The 27,133-nt window shown below is 38.5% G+C and overlaps 1 protein-coding gene across 3 annotated transcripts in view; it reads left to right on the top strand.

Annotated features, from left to right (window-relative positions):
• AKAP6 (A-kinase anchoring protein 6) overlaps positions 1-27,133 on the top strand; it is a 476,021-nt gene that overhangs the window by 385,101 nt on the left and 63,787 nt on the right. For all 3 annotated transcript variants that reach the window (XM_045188183.3, XM_045188177.3, XM_053928192.2), the window contains exons 10-11: positions 6,336-6,482; positions 9,493-9,717. In XM_045188183.3, the coding sequence (XP_045044118.2) occupies positions 6,336-6,482; positions 9,493-9,717 (372 nt within the window). The remainder of the gene's footprint in view (positions 1-6,335; positions 6,483-9,492; positions 9,718-27,133) is intronic.

Here is a 27,133-nt window from a genome sequence, read left to right as displayed (position 1 = left end):
TCCTGGCCATCTTTTGATGATCTTTCTATTTCAAAGAGATTCACTGGGTAGAGTCTTACAGCATTAGCTGTATATAGTTTATTCTTTATTTTATTTTTTATTTACTAGACAGTGAGCATCTATAACCCTTTCATGATGCTTTCTTTCTCTGACCTCACAGTGACAAGGCATCTTGTTCTTTAACATTGAGGGAGGCAGAAAAATGCTCGAGTTGCTCAATGTGTGCCTTCTATACCAGTTTCAAAATGGCTTATTCTTCTGGTTTCCATGGTGACAATTAACACTGTTTCAAGGCATTGTTCCAGTCTCCATTTGGGCAGAATTTTCGGTGTGATTTTTAACAAAAAAAAAAAAAAGAAGAAGAAGAAGAAAGAAAGAAAGAAAAAGGTTTTAAGAGGGAAAAAAGCCTTTAGCATAACTGTCAAAAAAGTTATCTCAATCAAGTCTTCATGCATTTCTAATTATATTTACTTCAGAAATCCCTGTTTTTGCTGCTTTGTTTTATAATTCAATTTTGGCATTTGTGCTTTTAAAAAGTAAGCACTGAGTAAGAATTTTCTAAAAACTTCTTTAATACTTAGTTAAAACAGTGGGGTAGTGTTTGTGGTTATTTTTCACTGTTTTTAAAGTTTTCTTTATATATTCTATATACACACAGAAGTGGCATTTAGAATCGGAGGGGCCTGTGTCTTTAATTTAGATCATTCACATATCTATTAGGCTTCATTAGTCAAAATTGAATTGGCCAAGCAAATATACTTAATAATGCAAATATGCCCTTTCAATAGAGTATATTTTTTTTGACTAGACAGAGAAGTCCCCTGCAAGTGCTGGGTGGAAATTAAATACTGGATGCTTATTTACCTTAGCACTGAAAAAAAGCCATCTGACTTTAACTTTCCTGCTCTCATTTTTGGCTATTGAAGAGTAGTCCGTGTAAGATCCCCAGACGACAGGGCACAGTGGGGCAGCCTCTGCTCACTTCCTGTTGGGGGTGAAATTTATATGAAGATGAAATTATTTTATCACACAGGACAAAGTAGCCCTACCTGGTAGTTTGACCAGGGACCGAGAGAGCTGGCAGTCGATTGTCCCTGGCTAATGCTTCTGAAAAGAGAGTAGAGCAAAACCATATTAGCATCAGCAAAAATGTAACCCTTCTGGCACTATTTCATATAGAGCGTAAGGCCCTAAACCGTATCTGATTCAACTTTCAGAGTGCTTCAAATATGAAATATTTTTACCTTACGTTATATGACATTCCGGTAATACCTTTTATACACATGTACCGATACATCTAACCATTAGCTGGGTTCTCGTAGCTGTTACAGTTTGAAGGCATTGTCCATCAATCACATCTTTCGTCAATCTGTTTATACAGTAGGTTACATGGTGACAGAGACAGAGAGCGTGCACAGGACAAGTTTTCTTAATGTAATAACCTTTATAATAGCTGTTGCAGTGACTACTTAGTGTACCACATTCACATAGAAAATTACTTTATGTCTAAAATGAAATTAATTGCTTTTTATATTTTTATTATTACAAGACTCTCATGTTTATTATTGTAAGACTATCATGTTGATCTAAACTGTTATCGTTCTGGATTGATCTGTTGTGTAGGAGCCATTCAAAGTTGGCGTGAACAGTGGGGATGAGCTTGTCATAGGTGGGAGTGATAACCGTCCAGGCTGCTCCCAGGTGGCACAGCCAGAGGACGCCCTCTGTCAGTTACTGCACATGGTCTAAGCTTAAGATTTGAATAGGATTCTTCTGCCTGCCTGAAATGCTGGTTCCCCAATATTACATCAGATAAGTCTTATCAAATTAATTATGCAAATCTTTGTCAGCAATATCATCTTTAGATGGGTCCCTGATTACATAAAGCAGATCTCTTTCTTCTCTGGTCATCACTGACAAATAAAACACTGTAGGTTTCTAGAATACTTGTTAAATGTTCGGTCCAGGACTCTCATGTGGGCATTGTGTTTTCTAAGTGTCGAAGTAACATGGGCCTGGAAATCGTCTGCCATGAGAAAGCACAGTCAGAATTTCCCATGTATTACAGGCCCAATTCCGAAAGAGTCTAAAGCCACTCTTAATTTTTTTCATTATGCATTTCATGCAATTTTGGGTACTCTGACACCCTGATCAGCATTCGTTAATGCTATGAAATGCTTTAAATCACCTTATTTAAAATGTTTTGTTCTGTGATCCACAAATGACTGACATTTGCAGATATTTACCTAGTACATAATGTGCATGTTTAGGGCAAATGAAAGATTAAATAAGAAACTAAAAGTATTTGTACACAAATATTTGCGTACAAGAAACGGATTTCACACCTTCTTTGTCTTTAAGCTGTTTCCAATTGTATTTAATTCGGGATCTTATATAATATCATGTTTTTAAGGTAAATAAAATCCCCCAAGTGCTTGGGCATGTTTTGAACTTGCTGATTTGCTCTTTGCTCAGACAAAAGCTTTTCTTACTAGATCTGATAAAGCGCTCATCTTTGCTCAGTTAGGACAATGAATGAAGAGATATTGTCAAGGACCTCAATGACCTAACTATCATGCCTGGGTGAAAGAAATTTGGGGATTACCGTTATATTTTGAAAACGTGCTAAAATTGCAAAATGTGTTTAATATTTTAACCAGAATCTAGTTTTTCTCCTTACAGATGTTTTTATGTGTACATTTTACAACTATAGCCATAGTCATTTATAGCTGTTCATAATAGAGGACTTGCTAACTAAGAAGTTATCCAAATAGTTGTTTGAAGAGAATTACCATAGTAACTGTCATATTAAGTAGCACCTACATTATCTGTAGCAATAATTTTTAGGAGAAACTCACTTGGCAGTGTGTTGCAATACAGTGTGCAATACAGTGCATGTTGGGGGAGTGTATTCTGTAGTCAGCTGTGACATTTGAGACCATATTAAGGTATTCAATAAGGAAGCATAGATTTGTAACCATTCTTATTCTAGCTTTTATTATTCATTTTTAAAATATATTTTATTGATTATGCTATTACAGTTGTCCCAATTTTTTCCCCTTTGCCCCCACCCACCCAATAACCCCCTTCCCTCTAGCAATCCTCCCCACTTAGTTCATGTCCATGGGTCATGAATATAAGTCCTTTGGTTTATCCATTTCCTGTACTGTTCTCAACATCCCCCTATCTGTTTTGTACCTACCAATTACACTTCTTAATCCTGTGCCTTTCCCCCCATTCTTCCCCTTTTGCCTCCCAGCTGATAACCCTCCAAATGCTCTCCATTTATATGATTCTGTTCCTATTCTGGTTGTGGTTTTTTAGATTCAGTTGGTGATAGTTGTGAACTTGTTGCCATTTTAATTGTTTTGGTCTTCTTTTTCTTAAATAAGTCCCTTTAATATTTCATGTAATAATGGCTTCGTGGTGATGAACTCCTTCAGCTTTACCTGGTCTGGGAAGCACTTTACCTGCCCTTCCATTCTAAATGATAGCCTTGCTGGATAGAGCAATCTGGGCTGTAGGTCTTTGCTTTTTATCACTTTGAATACTTATTGCCAGTCCCTTCTTGCCTGCAAAGTTTTTTTTTAAGAAATCAGCTGACAGTCTTATGGGAACTCCCCTGTAGGTAACTTCTGCTTTTCTCTTTCTGCTTTTAAGATTCTCTCTTTATCTTTAATCTTTGGCATTTTAATTATGATGTGTCTTGGAGTGTTTCTCTTTGGGTCCAACTTGTTTGGGACTCTCTGTGCTCCCTGGACTTTTATGTCTATTTCCTTCACCAAATTAGGAAAGTTTTCTTTTATTATTTTTTCAATTTCTTGCTCTTTCTCCTCTCCTTCTGGCACCCCTATGGTTCAGATGTTGGTACATTTGGTGATGTCCCAGAGGCTCTTTATACTATCTTCATTTTTTAAAATTCTTTTTTCTTCTTGCTGTTCTGGTTGAATTTCTATTTTTTCCTTATGTTCCAAATTGTTGATTTGAATCCTGACTTCATTCCCTCCACTGTGGTTCTCTGTAGATTTTTCTTTATTTCACGTAGTGTAACCTTCATTTCTTCTTGAGTCTTTTTTTTATCTTGTTGCCATACTCAATGAGTTCTTTGAACATCCTGATCACCAGTGTTTTGAACTCTGTATTTGATAGGTTGGGTATCTCCATTTTGTTTTGTTCTTTTTCTGGGTTTTGTTCTGTTTTTTTCATTTGGGCCATATTTCTTTATCTCCTCAATTTGGCAGCCTCCATGTGTTTGTTTCTGTGTATTAGGTAGAGCTGCTTTGACTCCCTGTCTTAGTAGTGTGGCCTGTTGTAGAAAAGGCACCTGTAAATTATGTGGGGTGGAGTCTTAGGAAGTTTCCAGGGTATGGCAACCCACCTCACTGCTCACCCCACCTCACTGTGGCTCCATGCGGGGGAGGACTTTGAGAGGGGACAATGCTGCTGCTTGGCTTCCAGAGGCTTGCCCTGCACTTGCCTTGTGCAACTGGCAGCCTTCCAGCTGTTGCTCTGGTGCTGAATCCCAGACAGGATGTGCCTGTGTATGTTTCAAGTCCTTGAAGGCCCTTTAAGCAGAGTCTCCTGGAAATCAGCAGTTTCTTCCACTGCCCAGCTTTCAGTGGTTTTTACAGCCAGAATTTGTGGAGATTTATGCTGCTGGTGCTGGAACCCTGGGCTCAATGGTCTAGTCTGGAGCTGGGTTTGCTTGCTCCTAAGATATCCCTCCTGATTTTTATCTACCACACATGAATGTGGGACCACCCAATCTGCTGCCGCCACCTCTCTGTGCCACACGGTGTCTCTGCGCCTCTCTGCTCATCTCTGCATCTCCACCCTTCTTTCCCAACTAGATGAATGTGGCTTCTTTAAATCCTTGGTTGTTGGACTTTCACACAGCTCAATTTTCTGACGGTTCTGGGTATCATTTGTTTTGAGTTCTAGTTGTAGTTCTTTCTGTGCTTGTGTGAGGAGGTGAAGTGTGTTTACCTTCCATCTGGACTGGAAGATTTGTAACCATTGTTAAAAGCACTGGTTTTCTTTTTCCTCTCTGTATGTACCTCTTCTCCAAGTCCACCTAGAGTTTTTTTAGAAATTTTTATTGTTATTCAATTATAGTTGTATGCCTTTTCTCCCCAACCCTCCACCCCACCCTAGCTGAACCCCCCCTCCCTCCCTTACCTCCACCCTCCCCCTTGGTTTTGTCCATGTGTCCTTTATAGTAGTTCCTGTAATCCCCTCTTCCCACTGTGCCCCCCACCCCGGCTATTGTTAGATTGTTCTTAACTTCAATGTCTCTGGTTATATTTTGTTTGCTTTTTTCTTCTATTGATTATGTTACAGTTAAAGGTGAGATCATATGGTATTTGTCCCTCACTGCCTGGCTTATTTCACTTAGCATAATGCTCTCCAATTTCATCCATGCTGTTGCAAAGGGTATAAGCTCCTTCTTTCTCTCTGCTGCATAGAATTCCATTGTGTAAATATACCATAGTTTTTGGATCCACTCATTTGCTGATGGGCACTTACCACCTAGAGTTTTTAAGTAAAAGAAAAATGAAAAAAAAATTAACTGAGAATTCAGAGAACTTACAGGTAAGGAGGAAGTCAGTCTTTAGGGATCATTTTATTTGTACTGCTCTGAGACTGGGCCTTTGTGGGGCAGAGAAGAGAGATGTACAGCACTCTGGAGCCAAATGTGGACCAAAATTAACTGTAATATTAACTCCCTTTAAAGCATGCATCTTTTTTGGGGGGAGGGTTTCTTTCTTCCTTCCTTCCTTTCCCCTTCCTTCCTTCCTTCCTTCCTTCCTTCCTTTCATATTTTATTTATTTATTTCTAGAGAGAGGGGAAGGGACGAAGAAAGACAGGGAGAGAAACATCAGTGTGAGAGAGAAACATCAATTGGTTGTCTCTCACAAGCACCCCAACTGGGGACAGAATCCACCACCCTGGCATGCACCCATACCAAGAATGAAATGGTGACCTTTTGCTTTGTGGGACTGCACCCAACCAACTGAGCCACACCAGCCAGGGACTGTTTGGAATATTTTAAATTAAACATCAAATGTGTGTGTGAACTTTAGTTTAAAAAGGCTTCAATCTAAATTAACCAAATGGAATACCTTGGATGTTTGTGTATATGAGTAATATATATATTTTTTAACTACTTTTGGAATATTCCTCCACTACTCAAGTTACTTAGGTTTAGTCTCCTCATAAATGTTATCAGAAAAAAAATCTTTTAACATCCATGAGCATCACTAATGCTGTGCTTAAAGATTTTTTAAGAACATCTCTCTCCCTGATGATATATCTTTCTCTCTTCTTGTTTTAGCGATACAGTGTGGAAATGTCCATCAGGGACCTGAAAAAGACAGAGCTGCTTAGTAAGGTTGAAGCTTTGAAGAAAGGTGGCGTTTTACTACCAAATGATCTCCTTGAAAAAGTGGATTCAATTAATGAAAAATGGGAACTGCTTGGGGTATTTGCATTTTTATTACTGTTTGTAGGTTATGTGTACATTTTTTTGTGTAGTGAAGTACTCTATCTGTCTGATTTCTAATTTGAGGCACAAATATCTCTCTCTTTCAATTCACTACCTACATTTCAAACAAGCTATTCATTCTATTTTGGGGAAAAAACACTGCTTTTCCTTTTCTGTTGATTTTTTTTTTTTACTCTTAGCTTGTCTCCTCTCAGATTTTAATAATTTTGGTTCTTTAATACATAAAAAAGTGAGTAAAATATGCCATGTATTATGGGCATGCACCAAGTCAACTATAATACAGTATATCTGATGTACACTGACTGTCATGCTTGAATGAATGTTAATAGAATTCATTCGGAAGGTACATGGTGGAGGCAGCCCCTGTTTAACTGTTTACTGCACCCTTCAGATGGGAACTGCAGTCGTCACTGCAGCTTTCAAGTCGCAGTAAGCCACCAAAACAAGGATGCAAATTTGACCCAAATCGGAATTGCACAATTAAATTGGCCTCTGTCTTGTGCCTCAATTTCCAACTCACTTTTAACAAAAGTCAAAAAAAAAGTTTTATGTAATTCATTTCATGCAATGATGGGCTGGGTCACAGCCAAAGAGTGAGATGCAAGAATCTGGCAAAAAGGCAATATAGAGGTTCTGTTACCCAGAGACCGGATGGCACTGAGCAGGAGACAGAGCTGTCCCTTTGTTGGAAGGCAGCTGAGAGGGAGAGGTTAAACTGTATTTTTCATCAACTTCTCTCCTAAATTGCCTTCACTTCAAATCAAGGGTAAGCTAAATTTGTCAATTACTTAAATGATTAATTATAATAGCTAAGTATGGGTGGTGTCAGTTATGGAGCCTAATTTTGCATGCCTTCAATTTCCTGCCTTTTCTTAATTTTTAAAGAAATAATACTCCAAAAATATTTTGAATCAAAAGCTCTCCATGTACCTCGATGACTTGGAGGAATGCCAGCGCTCAGTTTCTGCCATGCTTAATCTGGGTGATTAAGCAACTGCAAGTTTAACTCCACGCTTTCTCATCTGAATTCACTACACTCTGCAGTCATGCAAAGTAACTTAAAACTTTAAAAGTTTTTACTCTGACCTATTGTTACCTTACTTTTTAATAGTAATTAATGGCTTTCACATTATAAGTGGTGATTTCAATCAGAATCTGCTGAATTCTATAGATTTCATTGATCTCATACCGAAGAAGTGTGGTCAGTGTATGACATTTGAAAAGTTGTTTACTAAATGAGGACAGCAACTCTATGTGCTTGGTAGATAAAGCGATAGTCTGTTTATATGGAAATAGAACTATATTTGCTTCTAATTTGATAAGTAACTAAATAATCTTTTTGAAAATGGTTTTAAGTATTTCATGTATATTGCTTTCTCAACAAAAAATTTAAATCAACATTACATTAAAAAAGCAGGATATTTAGTTATCCTTTATGAGTCATACACTTTAAAATGGTTGCCATTTTGACAAAAATATCATTCGAATACCGTATGCAGTTTTGTAATGATTTAGGGAGAGCGAAGGGTGCAGGAAAGATTTGAACAGAACCCGAGCCACACTACCACCACCAGGCATGCTGCTTTAATTGGCATGATTACATTTTAATTGGCATGAAAAAAAATTTAAAGACAAGGATTTTAACTTCTAACAATAGTAAAATAGAGGGATATGGTTTTTAATATTACTTTCATCTAAGGTGAACAGTGTGGAATGGAAATACATTAGAATGAAATGTCAGTGGTGCGTACAGTTTAATCTGTGAAATTTTGTCCCCTGTGCTGCATATTACTCTGTCTCAATTGCATATTAAACAACCCTATCAAGGCAGGCATTGGCATCTGCTGTGCTGACACAAATTGTGAATTAAATGAAATTGATGTCCTCTGTCGTATATTTATGAAGACGGACCATTCTCTGAAGTATTCTGTTTATGAAGAATTTATGATTGCAAACTGTTCCAGAACAAAAAAGTGGCAATAAATTCTTTTTTGTGACCCTACCCTCCAAGGGCATTGATTTCCCCTCCTGCTGCTACTTTTGTTACAGCATAAAAACAATAGCTGAATCTGGATTCCACTGAGGGCCTTCAAATTATCAATATTTGCACCATGAAAGTGTAAGGGTGTTGGCAAGAAAGGCTATTTTTCTGTTACCATCTCCTAGAGATACTATTTACAGAATGCTACATGGCAGATGAGTGTTTGTTGACTTAATTTTATTTGTGTTTTAAAACTGATTTTTGTAGATTTAATGCGTCCTTATAGATTAACTCCTACTGAGTCTCCAGGGTGTTTTCCACAACAACACAGCCCTCCCTGATTACACCTTCATGACGTCGTAGTTAATCTAGGAAGGCTGCTAGCATAGTGGATTGGGACTTATTTTAACACACATGTTGGAAAGTCTAGCATCCACAAATGGGAAGAATTGTTGGGTTGAACAGTTTCCGAGTCAGGTAGAATCAATGACAGTATAAAGGAGGTTGTCCTTTTGTAACAGCCCTCTGTCCTATGGTTTGTGAATTGTACTAAAAACAAAAAAGAATCTAATTGTCCATGCAGAGTCTTCTCTCGGCCTCTTTAGTATATTGATTAAACTCAGACTTTTATCTCCTGAAAATTTTATGCAGAGAATTTTCTACTATAAACTCCCATCATGAGAATTCAAATGAATTTTTATCAGTGACCAAGGTGAACTTTTGGGTCAAATCTCCTTTCTGTTCAAGGAAATTGTAAGTGAATGAGGTCTTCTTAAGCCTCTAGTGGTAGTCAGAACAACACGCATTGCTCAAGAATTCAAATCCTAAATGGAACAACGAACTAATCTGGACTGAATGTTAGTCATGAGGTGGCAGGTGTGGCTGGACACCTCCTAGCGGGTTCTTGTTACCAGCCAAATTGTGATACGTTTTGGTATCTAAGCTAATTTATGTTTTAATTTTTTGTTGGTGTTTTTTGTTTTTGTTTTTAATTTGCTGCATTAGAAAACCCTAGGAGAGAAGATCCAGGACACAATGGCAGGGCACAGTGGGTCGGGTCCACGTGACCTGCTCTCTCCTGAAAGCGGAAGCCTGGTAAGGCAGCTGGAGGCCAGGATCAAAGAACTGAAAGGGTGGCTAAGAGATACAGAGCTTTTCATCTTCAATTCCTGTCTGAGACAAGAAAAGGAAGGAACAATGAATGCTGAGAAACAACTGCAATACTTTAAGGTAATAAAAAAACAATCAAACTTGATAAAAAGCTTTCTTTATGGTAGGGATGAAATATTTATCAAGTACATGAAGTATTATACTCATGTAACTATGTATCACTGTGCACTTAAATGTTTCCTTGAATTTATAGACACCCTCCACACTTCGTACATGCCAACGCCTGTGTGTGTGTAAAGATGGACCTTAAGCATATCAAATACACATTGTGTGGGGAAATCTGTGCTGCTTGTGTGTTGTGTGCGGGGCCTGTGGAGGGAGGGCTTTGGGAAATTAAAAGCAGACCTAAAGATGAGGACTTTGAAAGGCAGACCTAAATGTTCTATAAATAATGTGGCTAAAAATACTTCCATAAATTGATATGATAAAAGCACATGATTTAACTGAAGACCATTAATGCTCACAAAAGGAAACATAATTTTTACATATGAAAGAACCAACTATTCATTGAGGGAAGAAGTAAAGTCAAAAAGGTTCCTACATTATAGGCCTCTTCGATCATAGACAAATGCCAACCTTAGCAACACAGCTGTGTGTGTTCACTGTACGTCCTTGAAGAAGAAGTATTTCTCCCTGTTTGTGTCCATGGTCTACACAATGTCTATTCAACAGCAGTTTAAAATTCAGATATTTTCGCTCACTGCCCATGTGAGCCTGTCCCACTCAAATCCTCTCCTAAAGGCTGTGATTATTTGGGCTCTGACTGCTGTCAGCCTGAGGCTTTGGAGTTACAGAACGTGAATTCGGTAGCAGGAAACCTTCTGACATGAAAGATCTTGAAGAAAGAAAAGGGAAAACCAAGAAGGAAAGAAACTCTTGGGACCAAGCGACTGTTTCTTCTCGGGGCCTCCCAGGACCAGGTCCTATATATTCCACACCCTCTGCCCGCGACCTTCCAGCAGCCCGCCAGGGAACGTAGCCACAGTCCCACGTGGCTGCCTGCCTTCTGCCAGACAGGCAGGACCGCCTTGCTCACCAGCATAGTCCAAGAGAGACCAGCCTCAAAGGCAAGACCACGACACTTGCCAATTGACCATCTGTATTACACACGTACACATTATTTTGGTTGAAAACCTTCTCTTCTGCCATCAAATTGACAAGACCAAATTGGAGGTTAAAGGAAAGCCTCTCGCCAAGGCTTTTACCGTCTAAAATCTAATATCCAGGTGATTTGTTATTTCATCTCTCCTTGTCTCACCCTAGTTCCCACTGCAGGTAGATGATGGAGTCTTCAGATACTTCCCTCACTGTTATTTGAGCTTAAAACTTGTACGTATTAAAGCATCCTGGTCATTAGTAGGCAGGATGTTGTGAAGTACATCTTTTCTCTACAGTATCTATATTGTAGCTTCAGTGAGCCAGTTAGTAGCCCAGACGGTTGTCTAATCTCGGTCATATTTCTCGTATAATCCCTTGGTGCCTCAATTTCTTCATCTAAAAAATGGGATACTGCTAGTATCTATCTCACACAATTATGAGTTTCCACATGTAAATTATTATTTCTGCTTTTTGTAATGGTGCATTCATAAGGGATAGAAATATCTTAACATAAGCCCATAGAGGTTTACATAACGATAGGAAACAATAACAGGAAGTTTGTTATTATAGATACTTATATGCCTACCTTCCTACCCACATATCTCATACAGATACTTGAAAACAACCTTTTTTTTCACATTTGCTATTATTATAAGTGAAAACGTGAGCAGCTCTGCTGTAATTTTGCTAATACTTCCAAAGGACATTTGTTTTATGCTTTAGCTTCGCACAGTTTGTCAACATTAGTTTGAGCTAGGTCCTAGTAATACACTTAAAAGAGTTTAAGACAGAGAGAGAGACAGAGAGAGAGAGTCTCTCTAGACTTCTAGATCATTAGTTAGCTCCTGGGGGTCCTAGTTATCTGCTAATGCTTTCTAGCCATAAGGGAAATAGTCACTACACCTAATTCATTACTTACCATGTGCATCTTAGTGCCTGAAAATAATCAGAGATTTTCATTTCCAAAGTACCAGAGACTATCACATGGTTTTTGCTACTTTACTTCTTTTCTTCAGAGATATTTTTTTCCTTAGAGCATGTTTATATTTTTTAATGCCACTATTTATTAAACTAACTGCTCTTATACCCCAATCTAATTTATTTAGCTATTTTAAAAATAACATAATAAATTCAGAGCCTTGCCTACCCCAAACAAATGGTAGGATCTCCATGGTTTCCCCCAGCCCTACTCAGTCCTCTGCTCTTCTCCCCAAAGGTAGTCATGTTGCTGAACCCCATATTTTTTATTCAACTTGCTTTCCTTCTATAGGAAATGATATTTTAGTTCTAGTTGTTTTAACTTTTTAAAAAGATATCATGCTGTGTTATTTTCAGGACTTCCTTTTTAATTTAGTATTATGATGCCCATATTTATTTATGTTACCAAGTATGGCTATAATTCGCTTATTTTGACAATAGTATAATATTCCATTGTGAGTATATATATGCATCTCATTTAAGGGTAGCAACCTCTGAAATTGGTGTTGGGGTCCTGATTTTGGAGATATGGAAAGAGGCACATGAAAGTTAAGTTTTATATGTCCAACGTCACTTACAATGAGTGACAGAGTTAGGTTTTAAACTCAGGGCTGTTTGACTCTAAAGCCCATTCAATGAAATACTAGGCAAAATTAATAGTTATTAATATTTATTGAATGCCCTTCCATGCAGGGTGACTCAAAAGGAATAGCAGGACAAAACTAAATGGCATTGTTTTTTTCTGGTAGTTTTATCAGCCATAATCATCAGCAATTTAGCCAGAATTGTAAATAGCCTTAGCTATTGAAGATGTTGGGAGTTGCAAATATTTGTGTTTTGTTTTGCACTTTTGTACTATATCAGTGTAAATTTCTTCACCATGTGTCACTTTTTAAAACTGAAACTTTTCAAACTTTCTTTGAGATTATGGAGCTCTCATGATTTTTCTTTATGATCAGAAACTGTAGTCCCTTCTAAAATTTGACCTTGAGGAGTTTGATCAGATAATCTAAGTGGATCTAATGTGATAACATTTCTTTTTAAAGACAGCTGTATGCATGTGTGTTAGAATAAATGTCTTCTCTAGCCAGAATTTTAAATATTCTGAGCTGTTTACTCTATAGCACTTAGTGTATGATTAACCAAGTGTTCTGTATATTACCACATTCATTGGAAGAATGAAACCAAATGTTTGTAATTCAATAATAATGAAATGCTTATAACCTGTCAAAATCATAATTGGTAAGCATATGTAGAGTAAAAACTTTTTACTCACTACAAATTCAAAGAACAGATACCCTCTGCCTTTCCTAGTGATGAAGCCTCTCAGATAGGAGAGTTATTAAAGAACCTTTACATGTGGAAATTGTTGCCATGTGCCACCTCTTCTCGAAGGTTCCCAAATGTTTCCTCCTGTCTTTGGTCACACGGAAGACGGGCTTTATCTACAGGGTTTACTTAGCTTTGTGACTCTTAATTCTCAAAAATCTTAGGTTGTTGTAGTAGATAAGCCACAGCCCACTACCCAGGAGAGCAGGGAGGAAGAGTGCTAAATATAAAAAGGGAAACCCATTGTTTTGTAGACACAACTGTTTCCTTCTCAGCTCACTTCGGGATGAGAGAAAGGATCTGGACCTTAAGTGTAAAGAAAAAGAGGAAAAGCAATTGTGGAATGTATTCTTTCCCTTTAAGGGAGTAAGTGTGATAAGTGTGGAATTAGACACAAGGCAAAGGCCCACCTAAGAAAGAAAGTCAAGCCAAGCACAAGGAAAGACACAGAGGTGCAAACCTAGGAGACTTAGGACAAAAGTGCAAAACTGTCCAGGAGAGAGCACACCATGACAGCAAAATGGGGAGGGCACGTGGGAGATTCAATGAGGAGCTGGCAAAGGGCGCCTTAGAGCTGTGTGCGCGGCGTCAGTGCCATTGGCTGGAAGGCACTACCTTTTAATGGTGGCCATTCGGAGAGAAAATAAAATAATTACTTAATCATATGCTCCTTGTATCCTATAACAAATTCATTATTTTAAAGACTCAAATTGGAAGAACTTATTCATTACCAGCTAAGGGAAGCAGAAGCACTGGCCTGGGCCCAGACCATCCAGGGAAGGGCAAGGCTACACCTTCCGAGAAGCTTTGTCATCAGGAAGGTAAATGAGTGGAATAGGTTTGGTAACCTTGTCAATGGTTAATGCCCCATATTTGCTTAGCAATTTAAATTTGACCAAGAACTTTTATGCATGTTGTTATACTTAAATCTTACACTGATTATGTAAGTTGAAAATTATGGGCACCTTATGTGTATTTTTCATTTATTTTTATGAATGAAGAACTTGAGATGTAGAAAGTTAATGGGATTTGTTTGAATCCACAGAGAAACCAGCAGCAAAGACAGAATGGAAGCACTGGTCTTCGGTTTCAAAGTCCAGTATTCCCCACCCGGGCATTCACTGAGCCTTCAAAAGTAAACACTGAAACCTCGTTTTACTCTGAATCAAGTGTCAGCAAACATAGTCTGTAAAAGGCCGGAGAATACAACCTCTGTTGCAGTGGCTCAACTCTGCTGTTGTAGTGCGCAAGCACCTACAGACCATATGTAAATGAATAAATATAGTGTGTTTACTAAAACTAATTTACAAAGCTATTTACAAAAGCAGGCAGCGGGCAGGACTTGGTTCACAGGCCTTAGTTTGCTGACCCTGCTCTGAGTTACAGAAACATCATAAACAGGAGGATGGTCTGCATTGCCTTTGAGGAAAGGAGGTTATACTAGAATTGCATCAGGAGGAACAGAATGTTCTTTCAATGCATTTAACAATGAAAACTAATACTTATAGAGTGCTCCCAAGACGTAAGTCACAGTTTCAAAATGATTTACCTGCATTTGCTTCTTTAATCCTCATCATCTCCTGAGGCAGGCCTGAAGACCAGAAAACTGAGGCAGGGAAAATGGAAGAAAGTGATTCGAGGTCATTCAGTTAGTGATTGAGTGCATAGACCTAGAAAGTCTGTTCCAGAATCTGCCACACTCTGTGGGCCCGGTAGTCCCCAGGTCGAAGATCTGTTTCTGAAAAGAGCAAACACATTACAGCAGTCATCCCCGTCCACGGTTTTGCTTTCCGCAGGGCTGGCTACCCACCAAAGCTGTCTAGTGGGAATGTGTAAGTTTGAAACAATTCAGAAGTTTCAAACTGTGCACTGTTTGGGGGATCCTGAGGAGATCTCGTGCCATCACTCTCTGTCCTGCCCAGGATGTGAATCGTGCCTTTGTCCGGTGTACCCACACTCTATAAGCTACTGTCCCAGTATCACTGAGCAGCTGTCTGTGTTATCAAGTCGATTGTCATGGTATCACAGTGCTTGTCATCCGCATTTTACTTAATAAGAGCCTCAAAGTGAGAGAGTAGTGATGCTGGCAACTCAGACATTCCAAAGAGAAGCACTTTAAGTAAAAAGGTGAGTACAGTACAATAAGATATTTTGAGAGATAGACCACATTCCTATAACTTTTATTATAATATATTGTTATAATTGTTCTATTTTATTATTAGTTATTGTTGTTACTCTCTTTTGTACCTAATGTATAAGTTAAACTTTATCAAAGGTATGGATAGGAAAACACATAGTTTATATAGGGTTTGAGCTATCCATGGTTTCAGATATCCACTGGGGTTCATGGACCATACCCCCCACAGGTAAGAGGGTGCTACTGTAACTGGTAGTTTACTCTATTGCTCCTCATCTCATTTCTGAACTCTCTACAGCTGGAGGAAGTTAGCAAGTCAATGCTTAAAATCTTGGAAATTAAAAAGTTTAGAGTAGGGTCTTTAAAATGATTTCAAATTAACTATGAAATGTGGAACATTACTAGTCATTCTGCAAAGGAACATCACTAATGTATTTTTACAAAATAAAGAGGTAAATAAAAGAGCTAAACACAATCCAGGTGTTTTAACAAATATTTTCCAAATGTGTAATTCCCAGAAACAAAAATAGGACCAATCTAGTCAAGACATTTGGAGGGAACAGCCACTATAACCAATCTCAAATGGCACTGAAAATAAACACACTTCCTGTGTCCCCCAAGACCCACATTTTTAAGGAGATTAGTTTGAAAGACGGAAGAAAATATTTGGTAAGTTTTGAGCTATGAGAAAGGGGGCTATGGTCTCTGCAGGCCCGGGCCACACCTGCGGCTGTGTCCCAGAGCCGCCACAGCCTTTGCAATGGTGCTGTTGGCAAAGCTGCAGCAAAGAGCGACAGGAACACACCTTGGCCGTAATGAAAGCATGCAAAATGCTTTCAGAATCAACAGACGTCAGACAGGATAATCCTTTCTATGTGTCTTAGATAATTTTTAAAAAACACTACTATATGAGCCATGTATGTTTATCAAAAGGATATACTGAATTCAGCTTTTATCAGTTATTTTTCCATACCATATATAAAAAACCCATCACCTAACACTTCTTTGGAAGTAATTTAAGTAATTGGATACAATCCAGAACTGCCTTGTAAAAATAATTGGCTGGGTTAAGGTTGAAATTCAAAGATAGATTTAAATAAATGTTATTCACACTACCATCTGCAGGGGTGGGGCGTAGAGGTGGGAGGGATGGGAAGATCCCCAGGAAATTTTTATAGGCAGTCCCAGTACAGGCTTCTAAAGTAAAAGAAAATTGAACAACAAAGCCCTCATTCTTTCTGAGAACACCTTTTACTAGACGATGCTGCTGAAGGATTCCTATCAAGTGAGGGGTTCTGCCCTGAGTTGAGGATGCAAAGATGTACTTCCTACGTGGTGTTTGTATTACTGTTGCAGGTGAACCAGACTCGTGGAAGTACGTACTGCAGTGCTGGTCTGGAAGGACGCGGGGCGGGGGGGGGGGGGGGGGGGGGGGGGGGGGGGCGCTCTCACCCTCCGGCCTAGAAAACCAGGCGGAAGGGCACTTAGACTCTGGAACCTCTGTGATGAGGTTTCTATTCTTAACTGATTTGTTAACCCTACTTAAGTGTTGTTTTCACTGTTAATAAGTTCAAGTCTGGAAGAATCTGGGACAACATAATTGCGAAGGTGTCTTCAGGTTCTCCCCTTAGGTTAGCGTAGGATTAGAGCAGTGAGTCCGCTTCACCATAGTGCAGAGGTGTAAGCATGTGGGTTCAAGATGCTTGAGTTGGTCCTGGCTCCACCTGTTTATAATCCATGATTTCCTTAACACTTCAGGTTTCTCATCCTAAAAACAGAGATAATAATAGCACTTACCTTAGAGAGTGGTTATGAGTGTTAAATGAGATGTATATGAAAGCCGCTTAAAATGGAGCCTGCCTAAGAAGAACTCTCTAGATTGTAGCCGTTAGCATTATAATCACTGTAGCATAAACCCCTTCTCTTTAAGCATTTATTTTTAACACAGCAGGGTAAATAGATAAAGTAAACAGATAAAAATCCATGCATGGGGGTTTCAGTTTCTTTAGGTGCACTGTTTGACCTATAGGAATTGGATTATCTATTAGTCGGATAATTGACCTATTATCATCCAGGTAAAACAAGGAGAGAATTGTTTTCCTCTCAAAACGGAATAAAAGAAGTTAGTCACACATTTCCCAAGTTTGCCTTTTTACCTCTACACAGGGGGTTGCAGAAAACCAGGTCTCCGATTCGCAAAGGGGAGGTCTCCACATTAGGCTTCTTTGCAGCTTTTGAGCAAAGTGAAGAATAGTTACTCAGAGTCCATTTGCTTCCTCACTTTCTGTTCCCTCACCTTCTTTTGTAAACGCTTCTTTTGTATCTTCTTCACATTTATCCCAGACTAGTCCACACATGCGCACACACACAAAATTAGACCTTCGAATGAGTTGTGTTCACATTGAATTGTCAATCATCTTCTGTAGCTTTACTACCTTGTCATTTTTTATAATTTACTAATTGATAGTGTTAGTTAAGTACTCTTGCGAGGTTCTATTAGTTGGCAACATTATGATCAAGGATTTTCAGTTGTGTAGTGTCGTTGAATAATTTCTCTTTGCCTGATAGTTTTCTATTTGTAAATTTAGGGTTTTGGATTGAAAGGATTCCCTTCAACTTTAGCTTTCTGTGATTCTGTAATAGCCACCTTTTTCCATTGGTAAATTTATTCTACTATAGACACCATTTAATTCCTCTAAACAACTTTTTTTGTTTGGCACGAATCCTGGTTATATAACCAGTTCTGAATACCAGGATTTATGTTTACTTCTTTGAAAATGATGCTTCAGAAGGACAAAGGGACCTTTGGAACCAGATTTGCAATGTGGTTGCACCTCTGGCACCACGGTAGCCAACTAACTCTTTGTACCCATCCCCTTTCTAACATGATGATATCCTTATAATTGTAATAGAAGTGCTGACCTAAATTGGGAAAGAAAAGGTCTTCCTAGTAATGAATTTCAGTGAAGATGATGGCAAAGGTAACATGAATATATATGTTTTTGATTTGATAAATCATCTAGACCTGGTTGATTTAAAAGTAGAACGAAATATGCCAATAATTTGCCGGTACAGTAATGACAAGCAAATGCACTGGTCTGTAAGAAAGGAAGAGGGAAAACTCTTGGTAAAAGTAACAACCAGGTTGAAGAGATGGAGGATTTGAACCTAACAGTGCTAACCAGAGACCCTGCCATCAGAGGCCTCGACTTACTCCTTTCTCCTCTTTTAGGTGCCTTGAAGTCCTTCGCACTATATCTCTAGGCTCACTATACCCTTGCCAGTCCTTTTGTTATAAATTTTTAGCATATTATTTTAAGTGAATTTCTTATAAATTGCATTCTAATCAGATCAGAAAATCTGTATCTTTTAATAAGAACATTAAACCCATCCACATTTATTTTCCTTTATACACATATATATGTTTTCATTAAATTTATTGGGGTGACACTGATTAATAAGATTTATTGGTTTCAGGTGTACATTTCTATGATACATCATCTGTACGTTGCATTGTGGGTCCACCACCAAATACAAGGTGTGTCAAATCTTCCGTCGCCATATATTTGACCCCCTTTACCCTTTACCGTTCCACTCCCCTTCCTTCCCTCTGGCAACAGCCATACTGTTGTCTATGAACTTTTGTTTGCCTTCTTTGTTCATTTGTTGCTTTCAGTCTTATATTCCACGTATGGGTGAAATCATATGGTTCTTAACTTTTTCTGTTTGACTTATTTCACTTAGCATGATACCATCAAGATCCATCCGTGTTCTCATAAATGGCAGCATTTCGCCTTTTCTTATGGCTGATAGTGTTCCATTGCGTGTGTGTGTGTCCTCTTCTTATCCAATCATCTACTTCAGGGCACTTCAGCAGCGTCTATGCGTTGCCACTGTGAATAATGCTTCAATGAACATAGGAGTTCATATGTTTTTGTGAATGAATGCTTTTAATGTTTTTGTGTGTAGATACCTAGAAAAGGGATTGCTGGATCATATGGTAACTCTATTCTGGATCTTTTGAGGAGCCTTTATGCTGTTTCCCAGAGTGGCTGCACCAGTCTATGCTCCCCCCAGCAGTGAGTGAGGGTCCACACATACATTTTCCTGGTTAAGATCGCTGCACTTTAATCTCATCACATTCACTCCTTTCGTCATTCAATAAATATTTACTGGACACCTAGCACGTGGCAGGTGCTGGCCTGTGTGTTGGCAATGCATAAACACTGCACTATGGTCTTTTAAAAATATTTTACTATAAGGTATGTTGTTGTTCATTTTTACTCTAGTAAATTGGAAGGATTTTTAAAAAAATATTTTCTTTACTTCCAATATCAAGAATAAATCAGCTTCTCACCAATGCCACTTTTAAAATGAGAAATGACTTGATTTTTTCTGCATTCTGTACTCTATTTTTCCGTTTTTGTTGGCATCACCTTGAATTTAATTATTAGCTAATAATATTATTTTACTAATAAGATTGCATTCCTTCTCATACTTTCAAAATTTCTCTTGATGTTTGTACTATATTTTAAAATAATATGAAAAACAATTCAGAATTAATTCTTTATAATACTTGTTTTCTTGCTCAATATCAGTTTTTTATGTATCGTATTTTTTCTTTTTAAAATACAATTATTATATTGTCTACTGGATTGCCTTGTAATAATTTTTATAGGAAAAGTATATTCTTACTATCTTTCACAACCCCCTGCATGACTGAAATCTATTTTACTTGACTTTACATAAAAACAATAGCTAGGCTGAATATAAAAATCTTATTATGGGAAGTATAATCTTCTTGCATCACAACTGCTGTTGGCATTTATGGTCCTAGAGGAGAAGTGTGATTTTTGTGCCCACACGGTAACTTTGTTTTTCATTTGCCTGTGACTGGGCGTTGGTCTCTTTTCATTTGTTTTGCTGGTAACTTGGTGAGTCCTAATTGATTTTGAAAATTTAAATCCTGTTCTACATGGGAAAGTTTTACCTACTATTTGATTATCACAAGTTCCCCGTGTGTTCGGTTTTCTCCTTGTGGAAGTCCTATTCTGTATATTGGGTGCCTGGGTCTTCCCTTCACTTAAGGAAATCAATTCTTATTTTCACTGAGTCTTTATGTGGGACTTCTGGTACAATTCTCAAGGTTGTTTCGTGTTTGTGCAGTACCTAATTTTGCAGTTTATTGTCTTCATTGGAGGTTTTAATTCAACAAAAGTTGTTTTCATCTTTGTACAGTCTTTACTGATCTTAATTTGTCCCATCCTCAAAAGTGCCTACCTCAGTGCCGTGGATGCAATGTCCTTGCATGCATTTTCAAGAAATGGATGGACATTTTCTAAGGTTTTCTTTTTTCTCTTATCAATTCTATTTCAAAAAGAGTCTATTAGTCTATTTTGCTTTGAGTCCTGAAATTAGGCCCCCCTTTGAACTACAATTTCTGTTAGTATGTGTTGGTTTTCTATCTCTGTTTGTTTTTAAGGAGGGAGTTTTTGTTTTCCATGACTGGTTGTTGAGATAGGTTGTCTGAGAGATTCTGTAAGTGGCTCCCTGTATAAATATTTCAGGTCTAGACAAAATCTAAATGGAAAATTCAGATTTCCTTCAGTTTTATTAAAATTCAGGGATGAGAAAGTCTAGACCATATACATGAGATAATGAATTGTTGACACAGAAGCACAGAGGCACCTACGTGTGTAATGTTGGGTGAGGCTGAGTACAAGCCAAGGAGCCTACATGCTCGTCATCCATCAGGGGCAGCCTCAGTGCCCCAGAGCAGGAGAGTGGTCTTGCAGAGCTGTGTCCATCCGCTGGGAGGGAGAAAGCCCCATAAGGTGGCAGCTATTTGCAATTTAGGTGCTACATCCTGGGGGCTTGGAATAGTGTGCTTACAGTGGAAGAGAGGGAGCTGGATTTAAGAGAGACCACAGGGTCAGAGATGACAGCATTTGGGAACTGCTTTTCTCGTAAGGGTGAGGGACAGGGAGGAGCCTGAGGCCGTCTCAGGCTGCACTCCCCCCAACAGCCCCACTCCCCGGAATGCTGCTATCTCTGCACTGGCTCACAGGCCCCCTTTAAATGAAGAAAAGCTTCAACAAAAGGGATTGAATGTAATAGAACTTATATAAGTATGGAGAGGTTCTGGTACCTAAAAAAGAGAAGCCAGCTCAAAATTATTTTGAGAGTGCAGATAGAGACACTGTTAATTCATTCAACACCATTCTCTTAATGAAACACCGATGTCAGGTGCTATGCTGGGCACTATGGATACTGTGGTGAATCATCCATTGTCCTCTCCCAAGGAGTCCAAAGGGAGATATAGGCAAACCAACAGGTAAGTGGGGTAGAATGTGGAGTGTACTTTGACGGTGTGCTGTGGAATTCCCTGGGACCTTCCTGGGGAGGACAGGTTCTTGTGGGGAGAGGCAAGGAAGTTCCAAGCGTGCATAATTCTAAACAGATCTGACGTGAAGGAGGGGGAGGATGGAGAGAATAGTACGTACATGTATGGAAACAATTGATTGAAGAAATTCCCGTGTTGTTTTGTGGTTTTATGTGCTTTTTAAAAATTTTATTCAAGTGTGTATAGGTATGAATCTCTGTCTCTTGTTAATAAACTAGAGTGTATCCCTGGCTGATGTGGCTTAGTGGACTGAATGCCGGCCTGCAAAGCAAAGGGTCAAGGGTCACTAGTTTGATTCCCAGTTAGGGCACATACCTGGGTTGTGGGCCAGGTCCCCAATATGGGGCATGTGAGAGGCAACCACACACTGATGTTTCTTTCCCTCTCTTTCTCCCTCCATTCCCCTCTGTCTAAAAATAAATAAAATCTTTAAAAGAATAAAGTAGAGTGTAAACTTTTTAAGATTTTATTTTTTTAGAGCAGTTTTAGGTTCAGAGCACAGTTGAGTGGAAGACAGAGTGATTTATCACACACTCCCTGCTCCCACACATACAGTCTCCCGCACTACTAACGTCCCCCACCAGAGTGGGACGTTTGTTACAACTGGTGAAGCTATGTTGACACATCGTAGCCACATAAAGTCCATGGTTTATATTATGGTTCACTCTTAGTGCTGTGCAGTAAACTCTATGGGTTTAGACAAATGTATGACATATATCCATCATAATGGCATCATGCTGATTATTTTCACTGCCCTAGAAATCTTCTGTGCTCCACCTATTCATTCCTCTCCCCTCTCCTGCACCCAACCTCTGACACCACCACTGATCCTTCTACTCTCCATAGTTTTGCCTTTTCTAGAACGTTGTATGATTGAAATCATAAAGTATTTTCAGCTTCCTTTACTTAGTAACAAGCATTTAAGATCTCTGCATGTCCTTTCATGGCTTGATATCTCATTTCCTTTCAGCACTAGATAATAGTCCATTGTGTGGAGGGAGCATAGTTTATTAAGCCAGTCACCTACTGAAGGACATCTTGGTTGCTTCCAAGTTTCGGGAATTATGAATAAAGCTGCTATAAACATTCATGTGCAGATTCTTGTATGAATGTAAGTTTTCAGCTTCTTTAGGTAAATACCAAGGAGCACATTTGCTGGATCTTATGGTAGGAGGATGTTTATACTATAAGAAATGACCAAACTGTCTTTAGAAGTACCAGTACCGTTTCGCATTTCCACTACCGGTGAATGAAAGGTTCTGTTCTTCCACATTCTTGCTAGCACTGGTATTATCAGTGCTCCAAATTTTGGCCATTCTAACAGGTATGTGGTGGTATTTCATTGGTGTTTTAACAGTATAAAATTTTCTTTAAGCAGGAGTTATCTTGAAGTTGTATTTGTTTTGCATGCCCTTCATACTACCATAGGCAATGCCTTAGAGTCACTAGGTACTCATGAAGTACTTAGCAGGTTGTAAAATTTCATCATGAGATGAGACCTGAGATCATTTAGCTAGCTCAGCCTCGTATTCCAAAGAAGAGAAAGCCAAGTCTCTGATAAATTAAATGGCTCACCCAGGGCAGACCCAGAGCCAGATGGCAGCCTGCATCTACTGAACCCTAATCCAGGCTACATTCCAATAATACTGGACCAGTGATTTCACGTGAGTCATCACTGATGCCTTTGCAATCGGCACATCTCAATTTTTCCTCTAGAAAAGGAGATAATAAGTCTATCTCATTTGATGAATAGGAATAAAAATGATTATCACAAGGGACATTGTGATTAATAGGAAATGTAGGAATGCTTATTAATACTATGGAGTACTATTTTATTTATTTATTTTTATTTTTAATTTTTATTGTTATTCAATTATAGTTGTCTGCCTTTTCTTCCCATCTGTACTATTTTTTAAAATTTTGTATTGTTATTCAATTACAGCTGTCTGCATTTTCTCCCCATCCCTCCACCCCACCCTAGCCAAACCCACCTCCCTCTCCCACCTCCACCCTCCCCCTTGATTTTGTCCATGTGTCCTTTATAGTAGTTCCTGTAATCCCCTCTCTTCACTGTCCCCTCCCCACTCCCCCCTGGCTATTGTTAGATTGTTCTTGTACCCATCTGTACTATTTTAAACAGTATTATAAGGACATGTAACAACAAACCAAGGCTTCTCTGGCATTGAAACTCAGAAACTTGCCATCTTTTCTGTAACAGCTTCTCATTTCCACGGTCTTTACTCTGAGGAGTTCAACTCAGTATAGAGTTTCGTATCATTTTTCACTTGTGTTTATGTTGCACCTTCATATGAGAAGCTTAAAGAGCTTTATAGACATTAGCTTCTTAATCCTCCCAAAACCCCTCTAAGATAGGGCAGGAGCATAAATCATTATTCCCATGTGGAAAAAAATAGCCTTACTTACCTCTCTTAATTTCACTGATGCTCTAAACTGTTGATTAAATCCTAATTCATACTAAATTCGTGCATTTAGAATATCAAATTCTCTTCCCTAAGGATACTTTTCTTTCCTTTTGAATTTAGTGTCACAAGGACAAGTGTAACTATAGATGGACAGGTCTGGTGTTAGAAGCACCTTGGAGAAGCGTAGAATAGATGTTGAGCCAGCTCCTCTGATGCTCTATCTTTTATCAACATGCTCTCTATGGCCCTTCAGTCACGAGAGTAGAAACAACTTTTAGGAATTAGAGGGATGTTTCAAGACTCACTCCTTACCTTAGCTGTTAGCCAAGACCAACCAGCAAGAGAACCAATGGATATTCATTCAGCCACGCCAGTCTAACTTTCAGTAAAACGTTGGCGCAACAGACTTCAAAGCTTTACAAAAACAACAAAGGAAGTTCGAGTTTCAGTCTCGTGTGCTTTGCTTAGGCATGCGGTTCTCCCTATGAAGATATTTGGCATTAGACTTTGAAGATTTAGAACACGATCAAGACAGGAGCAGAATCTGAGACCAAGTAAGGTTGATTCATGCGAACGATCGCAACACACACTTGTCCAGTTAAAGTGGCTGCCTGCAGTTCAGGTCAGTGAAAAGGAAAACAAACAAAAATGATAAAGACAAAATAAAATTAACATTTTATCACTTCTAAAAATTTATCAGAGGAGATGAGAATCAACTTGCAACTGAGATATATTCCAGGTTGTATTTTATTATTTTTTAAAAGTCCATCTCAAACCACCATATGGTATTTTTCCTGTCTCATAACAGAATAAGGTTATGTAGTAATCTGATGTCAGAAGATAGTAAAGGCTAAAGGGACAATGTGTTTTATAAAAGTTACATGGTTTACTTGAGATCACACAACTAGTTATCACCAAACTAGGAGAACACTAAATTGTGGTTTTTTGCTTAATCTAAGTTGCCTCTCAAATGTTTAAATAAAACCCCTTTATGCTCAGCTGACTTACATTCTGTCTTGCTATCAAAATATTAGATGGGACAAATGAGAGGACTACCCCCTCCCCCACATAGTCAGTGTTCTTTTGGGAAACAAGCTGGAGAAAGATGTGGTGCCTCTTCTCAGAAGAAAAAATATAGCCCTGGCTGGTATGGCTCAGTGGATTGAGTGCTGGCCTGCGAATCAAAGGGTCACAGGTTTGATTCCCAGGCAGGGCAAAAGCCTTGGTTACAGGCCAGGTCTCCAGTAAGGGGCACTCAAGAGGCAACCATGCATTGATGTTTCCCTTTCTTTCTCCCTCCCTTCCCCTGTCTCTAAAAATAAATAAATATAATCTTTAAAAACAGAGCTTAAAAAAGAAAAAAAATATATATTCCTCTAAAAGGAAAATTATCTTTATTCAAAAGTATTCTAAAAAAATTCTCCTCACCTCTGCTTTGTTTTAGCTATGGGAGTGTTTAAAGAAAGAATATTACATTTCCTTTTCAAAGGGTCCAGAATATTGTTTTGAGCTAAATAATCATTATGACAATTTACCAGTAGGCTAATAGTTAGTCAAATAATATAATAGTTGAAGAGTGTTTTGCTGTTATGTATTAGTTAAACTTCTAAATGACCCTGAGGCTGTGGTTAGTATTAGTGCACATCTGGGAATACTGCAAACTGGTGAAAAAGAGTTCAGTTGCCCTGGGCTTCCCAAACCAACACAAAGGAAAGAGCAAAAACAAAGAAAAAAAGAAGCAAATTCCCAGGGGTCCAAACTCACAGGAAAATGTCCTATTTATTTTAGATGCCATGAAAATAAAATCAGAAATATGAAGTTTATAGAGCTGTCTATACCGCAGCTTCCTCTAGCTTAGGGAGGAGTAAATGAATGAACAGAAGGGTCTTTCTAATGTTGACTTTTTGTCCCTGGTATCATTTCCCTCCTTTTTAAGTGGTGTTATTCCCCATAGCCTAACTCTCTTCCTGCATTCTTATTATGTCCCTAGAGTTCTTGAATTCATTTATTTCCCATCTGTAGGATTCTGGAATTACAGGAATACTTCCCCAAAATACCAGTTCCTAGCTGTTATCCTTGAAATAACACTCTGAGCTTTGTGATGAGTTCCAGGAATGGCTTCGTAGGAAATAAAGAGTAAGTTAGCCAGAGAGAAGTCTGGAAAAATAGGGGTTTTTTTAGAAGAGTGGGGTGAAGAATAGCCAACTGTGTATGGATGAGAGGACTAGAGAAATACCATGCATCAGAGTGGAGTGAGTCATGGAACTAGTCTAATAGTCTGTCCTTTCCTGCCTGTTTCACATTATCCCTGGGAATTCCTCTTGGGTCAGCCTTGCCCTCGTGTTCTCTGGCTTTCCTTCGTAATTGCCTTTCATTCCCCAGGTGTAGGCTTCATGATGATCCTTCTTTCAAAGATTTAGCCTTACAGGTGGATTGCGCTATACCTTGTTGTAAAGAATTCTTTTCTTCCTCTCCTCAACACTGTACTGTATATTCCTGTGACCTGGTCAGTGAATATGCAAAACCCATTAAAAGCACAGATGAGTTCAGGTACTGGGACTGACAGATAACCTAGAGAAGAAAATCACCTTCATCCATTGTCCAGAATTACATTGAAATGATTCCCATGGAACCAATCAAAGAAAAAAACACATGGTAGGTATTGTAAATAGATTTCAAAATATAATAATGTAAAAATAAATGGCAATTAATGCCTTATCTGCTTCTAAAAGGAGTGATTGTAGGATTTTAAGAAAAGGTATTTTGTAGTATAATGGCTAAGTTGCATTTATATCCAGTAGCCTTTCCCCTTTTTTGCTAAAAGTACCTTTCTATAATTGCAGACTGGTTTAGCATCTTAACAATAATGGACACGTTTTTAAAAGATTATTGCCAAAAGTGCATTCTTTATCCCGGGGAGACTCTGTAATAGATACCAGCATTTTAGTAATGATACAAGCAATCTGTAAGCGATTACAGTTTTCTTTAGAGTAACTTAATCTTCATATTGTTTTGTATGTCTGGAATTTTAATAGTGTTTTTAATTTAGAAAAGGAAATATATAACATATTACTAATTACATGTGACTAGGAACTAAGCACATGACCA

This window comes from Desmodus rotundus, chromosome 7 (genome assembly GCF_022682495.2).
Source record: "Desmodus rotundus isolate HL8 chromosome 7, HLdesRot8A.1, whole genome shotgun sequence".
Classification (NCBI taxonomy): Eukaryota; Metazoa; Chordata; class Mammalia; order Chiroptera; family Phyllostomidae; genus Desmodus; species Desmodus rotundus.
The sequence above is the reverse complement of the archived record's forward strand: the minus strand, read 5'-3'. Positions and strand labels throughout refer to the sequence as shown.